The sequence below is a fragment of the Vulpes vulpes genome, chromosome 12, assembly GCF_048418805.1.
Source record: "Vulpes vulpes isolate BD-2025 chromosome 12, VulVul3, whole genome shotgun sequence".
Taxonomy (NCBI): domain Eukaryota; kingdom Metazoa; phylum Chordata; class Mammalia; order Carnivora; family Canidae; genus Vulpes; species Vulpes vulpes.
Window position 1 is genome coordinate 7,306,514 of NC_132791.1, and position 7,926 is coordinate 7,314,439.

Below are 7,926 nucleotides of genomic sequence, written 5' to 3' on the forward strand. Positions count from 1 at the left end.
AACGTCTGCAATGAGCGGGCAGGTGGCCACGCAGCAGAGGTGGAGGGGCAGGGGGGTCCTGTTGTCTCTGCAAGCGGCACCAGGGTCAGGCTCCTCTAAGGAAATCAGGAGCCTCCTTCTGCACAAAGAAGGTCAAAGGGCGGCTCTCTTTCCATCAACCACAAACCGGGCCTCTGGCGAAGCTGACCAGTGCGGAGGCCCCAGACAGGAGCCACAGCGAGCCCGTCCCCTCGGCTGGGGTCCGCGGGGGTCCGAGCCAGGCGACTCCCGGGCGCACGGCAGACCTCAGCAGGGCTCCCCGCAGGCCGGGCGCGGGCAGGGCGCCTGGGAGGGCCGCGGCTGCCAGTCCTGCCGGCACCCAAAGCCCGGGACTCCCGCCGCCCCGCGGTCCCGGGGAAGCGGGGGAAGCCACAAGTGAGCGGGCGGCCTTCGGGGCCGCACCTGGCGGGGCTCGGGACCGCGCCCGCCACTCGCGCCCCCCGGCCCCGCCGTCACCGGCGCTCGCCACCGCCCCGGCCCGGCCCGCAGCCAGCGCCTCCGCGAGGGCTCGGGGCCGCGGGCACGGCCGCCGGGCAGGGCGCGGGGGGGCGCGGGGCGCGGGGCGCGCGGCGCGGCCCGGGGTCCGGAGGGAGCCCGCCCCCGCCCGCCCCCGCCCCCGCGCGCGCCCCACCTTGTCGCCGAAGCTGCGAGCCGTCAGCAGGTCCGGGCTGGGCGTGCTGTCGCCGCCCACGGCCTCCTCGCTGCTGGAGCCGGCCAGCGGGTGCGGCATGTCGAGCAGGGAGTGCGGCCCGGTGGACGGCAGGGCCCGGGGGGGGCCGCCCGACATGGCGCGCGCAGCCGCCGCCGCCGCTTCCTCCCGCGCCCGCCGCGCCCGGCTCCGGCGCCCCGCTCGGCCGCGCAAGGTCCGAGGCCCTGCGCCCGCCCGGCCGGGAGCCGCCGCCGCCGCCGCCGCCGCCGCCGCCGGCTCGTGTCTGCCCGCGCGGGCCCGGCTGGGCTGGGCTGACTGGGCTGGGCTGGGCTGGGCTGGGCTGGGCTGCCCCGCTCCGCTCCGCTCCGCTCCGCACCGCGCGCCCCCGCTGCGCGCCCGAGGCCCCGCTCCGCGCCCGAGCCCGAGCCCGAGCCCGAGCCCGAGCCCGCCGCCGCTCGCTCGCACCTCGGCCGGGGGCGCCCAGCCCGCCCCGCCACGCCGCCCACAGCCCGCCCACAGCCCGCCCACAGCCCGCCCGCGGCCCCGCCCCCGCCGCGCCTCGGAGGCCAGAGGAGGGGGGAGGGAGGGGGGAGGAGGGAAGAGGGAGGGGGAGGAGGGGGAGGGAGGAGGGAGGGGGAGGAGGGAGAGGGAGGAGAAGGAGGAGGGAAGAGGGAGGGGGAGGGGGGAGGAGGGAGGAGGGAAGAGGGAGGAGGAGGGGGAGGGAGGAGGAGGGGGAGGGAGGAGGAGGGGGAGGAGGGAGGAGGAGGGGGAAGGAGGAGGAGGAGGGAAGAGGGAGGAGGGGGAAGGAGGAGGAGGGGGAGGGAGGAGGAGGGAGGGAGGAGGGAGGAGGGAGAGGGAGGAGGGAGAGGGAGGAGAAGGAGGAGGGAAGAGGGAGGGGGAGGGGGGAGGAGGGAGAGGGAGGAGAAGGAGGAGGGAAGAGGGAGGGGGAGGGGGGAGGAGGGAGAGGGAGGAGGGAGAGGGAGGAGAAGAAAGAGGGAGGGGAGGGGAGGAGGGAGAGGGAGGAGGGAGAGGGGGAAGAGGGAGGGAGGAGGGAGGGGGAAGAGGGAGGAGGGAGAAGGAGGAGGAGGAGGAGGGAGAGGGGGAAGAGGGAGGGAGGAGGAGGAGGGAGGACGGCGGGAGGAGGGAGGACGGCGGGAGGACGGAGGGGGAGGACGGAGGCAGGGGAGGGGGCCGAGGAGGCGCGCCCGGAGCCCCGCCCCCGCCCGCAGGAAGCGCGCCCCGAGCCCGCCGCTGCGCTCCGCGGGGCCACCCTGGCCTCCGAGAGGCCGCCGGGGGGAGGCTGCGCGCCGTCCGCGGACGAAGGTTTAACGGAAATCAGCGGTGGAGAAAGACGTTGGAGCCTCCCGACCCATTGCACCCGCGCGGACCGGGGCGCCCGCGGCAGCCGCGGGGGCGGGGCGCGGGAGTCGGGGTCTGCTGGCCTCGAAGACGCCCCGAAATGGAAGGAATTACGCCGCGTAATCGCAGAACCGCACCAAAGGCCCCGAGGCGCGGAGGAGCGGGAGCGCCCGCGTGGGGCACGGAGACGGGAACGCGGGAGGCCGTGGGAGCCTCCCGCAGGCCTGTAGCCCACCCGGGCCAGGCCGCACCTCGGAGGAGGGAGCGTGGGAAAGGCAGGGCTGCCTCCAGTGAGGCACGGTTCAAACTTACACCTTGACCCAACCGGCTTTTTCATGCGCTCCTGCCTCCTTTCCAGGCCTTTGGCTGAGCTGCTGTTAGCAAAGTAGTCAGGGAGGTCGGAGGTCGAAGCTCACCTCCTACCCCACCTTACCTGTCTCTGCAGCTTCTTTTCTCAAGACCAGGTCAGTAGAAGGCACCAGTCTGCACAGGAACAGGTGGCTTCTAGGGACTTCTGGGTGGCTCAGTCCCTTAAGCATCTGCCTTGCTCAGGTCCTGACCCCAGGGTCCTGGGTTCCAGCCCCATGTGGGGCTCCCTGCCCAGGGGAAGCCTGCTTCTACCTCCCCCTCTACTGCTCCCCACCCCCAAGTTGGTGCGCTCACATTCTCTCAAATAATAAAATCTTAAAAAAACAAAAACAAAAACAGAACAGATGGCTTCTAGCAAAGTAATAGGTAAAGTGGCTCATGGGGAAGGAAGATAGTACTTTTTCCTGAAGATTTCAACCTCTTTAGGTTTCCAGTTTCACCTGACAAACTTTGCAGTTGGAATTCACTGTGTTCTCCACACCTTTGAGAAACAAGTAATGCTTCAGCAGGAGAATCCGGCACAAAAGATCACTCAGAGACTTCAAAGACCTTCCTGTATCTTTCCTGGTGTCATTCGCTGGGCCTCAGCCCTCAAGTTATCAACTTTTCCCTCCTGGACACAGGTCTGCCTTGGTTGGTGAAGACAGGATTCAGAGGGCACTGTGAACAATTTTACTTTTTTTAAGATTTTATTTATTCAGAGAAATGCAGAGAGAGAGAAGCAGAGACACAGGCAGAGGAAGAAGCAGGCTCCATTCAGAGAGCCTGACGTGGGACTCGATCCCGGGTCTCCAGGGTCACATCCTGGGCTGCAAGCGGCGCTAAACTGCTGTACCACCAGGGCTGCCCTGTGAACAATTTTAAATGCTGCACCTGTCTACCTCACAAGAAGGCCAATGCCCGGTGGTCCTTGAGGTGGGGTCAAATGAATAATTTTACATTCAAGGGCTGCTTACAACTGCTACAGACTCTACTAACTGTTCTTATTAGTATCAAAATAAATAGCATGGATAGAGCTAGAAATGAGTGTTTGGTAGATGGATAACATAGACGTTTCTTACTGAATAGTGTTAATTTATTTTAACAACCAGGCCATCTTAACGTAATAGAGATCTTATTTTATGAGGACTGGACTCAGCTTTCTCCTCAGGTCACCAGGGAAGAGTGAAAAGATTGTCACGTTTGGATTCCTCCTTAGTCACTACAAGTGGGGGTGACCATGAGCAAGTTACCTAACCTAGAAAGAAGGAAGGGCCAGGTAATAATACTCACCCTGGTGGTAGTTGTAGAATAGCATATTTGGGATGTACCATTCCCAGCAGAATGCTGGTGTGGAAGAGACATTCCCTTCCTCTCCATCAGGTTTTCTTTACTACTGTGGAGAGTGGAGACGTTTTCTTTACTACTGTTACAAACATTGATCATAGAGTTTTCATGACAACATGCTGCATTCCAAACTCCTCTATTTGCTTAGTTGGGTCAGAGTACCATTTTTCTGTGCTCCTTCCAAAAACAAACAACCCCCCACCACCACCACCCCCAGAGAAAACCAGAGTTCCTAAAAGGCCATATGAAAGAGTTTATTCACTTATTTTTCCAGTTTCCTGGTTGGTCAGTGGCATCTGGCCACAATGATCCGGTGAGTAGTCATCAAAACTAAAGAAAGTGAGCTTCTATGAAAAACATTTTGGTATAAAGTTTCCACCATTCAAATTTAGCCCAGGACTGCCTATTCATACTCACCACTTCCTGTTGTATTTCGGTGTTCCTTGTGGTGGGAAATTGTCCCTGAAATAACATGAAGTGTCCTATGTGACTATGCTTCTACTGAAAGTTTTCAGAGCAACACGGTGGGAAGGAAGAAATGTGAAGTTTTTATATCTGAACACAAGGTTGTAGTGTTTGTTGGAATGTATGGAGGGAAGCTTGGATCTCTAGGGCTGAGTTGTGAAGAAGAATGCACTGGGTGTTATGTGCCTGGGGACATGGGGTGACGCCACCAGACCCAAGAACACAGGATGGGGCCTTCCACCATCCATACGGAATGTTAGGCACTGAGGCTGGCACCTTTCAGGAGACAGGGCCTTGGACCCCGGAATTCACTAAGTTTGCCAAACTGGAATCCTGCAAACCTCACTAGCAAGTCTATCAGGGCTTTTCCACGAGCACCCAGACTTCAGACCTCAGAAACAAAGCAGAGTCACAACAAAGCATTCTCTCTTTCTCTTCCCTGGTACAGCATGTGCTTAGGCCTTATTCATGTTTGTGTTAGCTGCTTATCCTCTCCTGGTTTTCAATACAATCGTAGCTTTATTTTATATGGCATCCCAAACCCTGCCTCAGAATAACACCACCACTTCTGAAGTGGACGGCTGATGAGGACAAAGAAGGTTTTCAAAGAGCGTTCAGGGTGACATGTAGAAAGCCACAGAAGGCATCTCACACAAGCACCACTGAGAAGACACTATCCCCGACACAGGCAAAACTGTGTGGACAATTTGATTCAGCCAACGAGGTCCCAGGAAAAAGCAAAACCCAGCAGGTCCACTTGAGGCCAGGATCTGAAGAGTTTTGCAAACATGAAATTGGACCTTGCCCCAGGACCAGCAGAGAGGCTTGTGGGTAAATGATAGGATGATTTTATATTTCCATGTCGAAGCTCATGGCCCCCAGAAGCACAGAGACCGTCTGGCAGTGAATAATGCAACACAGACCATGGAGTTTCGCCCCAGATCCCCCCGTGAATTTGATAAATTGCAAGTTTTTAGACCCCACCCAAGAGATTCTGATTCTGGGGTGGGCCTGGAACTGACATCTTTCAACCCCCCCCCCCTCAGGTGATGCTGATACCGATCTATAAACTATACTCTGAGAAACACTTTCTGAGCTCCACTCACTTCTCTAACCGTAAGATGACATTCCAAACCACTTTTTGTAAATAGCGTTTTTAAGTGCTTACTTTGGAGAAATTTCCTGTTTGCTGAAAAGTTTCCTAAAAGACAGATTTCTCTTACAAAATTTCCTATGACAGGGACTTTCTGCCCTAAACTGTTTATGGTTATTTTTATGGAGCATCTACCAGGTGCTTAAAATTTGGGAGAAGAGCACAGATGAACTAAACTATCTGTTGACAGATTCATTTCATAGCTGTGCTCGTGAAATGCCTCACAACGGAGTGGGTATTTCTCAGAGCCCAAAAAAGTTCTTTGGGTGGCCCTGCAAGCTCCTAGTAACTGGGCTTCGTCTGGCCATAGAGATGTCATTCACCACCTTCACAAGGAATACCTACTACTGCGCTTGCTTCCCAAGCAGGCTCTGGGGGGCAGGAGTGTGTATGTATTCTTTTGTGGAGGCAACCCATTGGAGAGGGTGAGCTGGAGAAGATACAGAGCTGACAAGTCCTGGAATAGCCCTGGCATTGAGTCTTATTAGCAGTGAAAGGAAGGAAAACCTGTTTCCTGGCTGTGTGCTACATGATAATTTTGGGTTTCATCACTAAGAATGATCCTTAAAAGGCATCTAGGAGGTAAACACCCAGACATCCTATGACCCAGTGGTTCCACTCCCAGAACACAGCAGAAATGCATGTGTATATTCATCAAAAGATGGATTGGAGAATCTCCACGGCAGCACTATTTGTCATAGCCAAAGCTAAAAACAATTTACATAACTGTCAACAGCGGTATAGCCACCCAAGGGAATGTTCTACAGCAATGACAGCGAAGGAACAACATGAGGAGTGGATCTCACACACACAGTTTTTAAAAAGTAATCCCTGTGCCTAAGGGGACAGCTCAAACTCATGATCCTGAGATCAGGAGTCACATGCTCTACTGATGGAGCCAGCCAGTCACCCCTCACAAGCACAATGGTGAATGAAAGAAGCCAGATACAAAGGAGTGTCTACTGGGGGCGCGTGGGTGGCTCCGTCAGTTCAGTGTCCAACCGTTGATCTCAGCTCAAGTCTTGATCTCAGGCTCATGAGTTCAAGCCCTGCGTTGGGCCCCACATGGGGCCTGGAGCCTCCTAGAAAGAAGGAAAGGAAGGAAGGGAGGAAGGGAGGGAGGAAGGAAGGGAGGGAGGGAGGGAGGGAGGGAGGGAGGGAGGGAGGGAGGGAGGGAGGGAGGATCTACTTTATGACTCCCAACTGTCTGAAGTTCAGAAACAGGCACAAATGCAGTGTTTGAAGTCTGAACGGTGCTATCTTGTGGGGGTTTCTGGAGTACTGATAACATTGTTTCTTGATCCGAGGGCTGGTGCACACAACGCACTTATGATTAGTGAGCCTTTATGTTAGGCTTCGTTAAAGTTTACATTAAAAAAAATTTTTTTTAAAGGCAATGGGTCTACGTCCCTTGCTTCATAAATGAGGAAATTGAAGCCCAGAGATATTAAGCAACCTGTTCCAGGGCAATCAGCGAGTCCTACTGCGAAGTGCTTCCTTCCATTTGGAGGCACAGCGCTTGACACGTGGGCTGGGGCAACAAGTAGAGCCAGAGGTAAAGGAGCGGGGACAGACGGAGGGAAAAGGAGAGCGGTGGCAGCGCCTATTCTTTGCTACCGGCCACTGGCCCCCTTCCCTGCTGGCTGCCCCGGTTCCCTTCCTCCCTCCCTGCGAACGCAGGCTCGAGGCCTGCCTGCAGCTGCTACAGCCACCTTGTGGCCAGGAGTGGAGACGTCCCTGTGTCGCGGACACCGCTCAGTCCCGCACCTGACTCCAGGCTTCTTCAGTAGAAAGGAAACATCCCCAATTTTTCCCACTCAGGAAAAATTAGAGGGGGAGACAAACCATGAGAGACCCCTAACTCTGGGAAACAAACAAAAGGGTTGCGAAAGGGGAAGTGGGGGGTGGGGTAGCTGGGTGACAGGCACCAAGGAAGGCACTTGAGGGGATGAGCACTGGGTGTTATATGTTGGCAAATCGAACTTCAATAAAAACAAATGTAAAAAGAAAGAAAGAAATAAAAAAAGAAAGGAAATACCCCTATGGTCTCAGGCAGTTGAGTTGGGATCCCCATGACATGCAGCTGAACTCATCCTTGGGGGATTCAGAAGAACAGCAATGCAGGCAGATAGGGGAGGGTCTCAGAAGAGAGCCCCCCTTTGGGGGCAGCCACATCCGCAGCATTCTCAAAAAGGGGCAATACCATCCCTGAAAGGGGTGAAAATTGGTCCTTGCGGTCACGGTAGGGGAAAAAACAATCTTAGGTATCAGTTTATGGCTCTCCAAAACTAACCAACAAAATTTTATTCTTTAATGTTTAATTTTTCTTGTTTGGGGAAATGTTTTTAAAAAGATTTTTATTTATTTCTTAGAGAAAGCAAGAGAGCGCACATGAATGGGGGGAAGGGCAGAGGGAGAGGGGGAAGCAGACTCTCCACTGAGCAGGGATGGACTCTGGGCTCGGCCTCAGGATCAGGACCTGAGCCAAAGGCAGGTGCTTCACTGAGCCACTCAAGTGCCCCTTATGTGGGCAAATCTAAACCTACTTCCCTTTTCCCCTCAAAGG

At 56.2% G+C, this 7,926-nt stretch overlaps 1 protein-coding gene across 1 annotated transcript in view; it reads right to left on the reverse strand.

The window, feature by feature from the left end:
- SNX30 (sorting nexin family member 30) overlaps window positions 1-1,147 on the reverse strand; it is a 115,019-nt gene extending 113,872 nt beyond the window's left edge. Inside the window, exon 1 of the mRNA XM_072727661.1 lies at window positions 671-1,147. Coding sequence (XP_072583762.1) covers window positions 671-826 — 156 coding nt within the window. The 5' untranslated portion in view covers window positions 827-1,147. The remainder of the gene's footprint in view (window positions 1-670) is intronic.
- Between the last annotated feature and the right edge of the window lie 6,779 nt (window positions 1,148-7,926).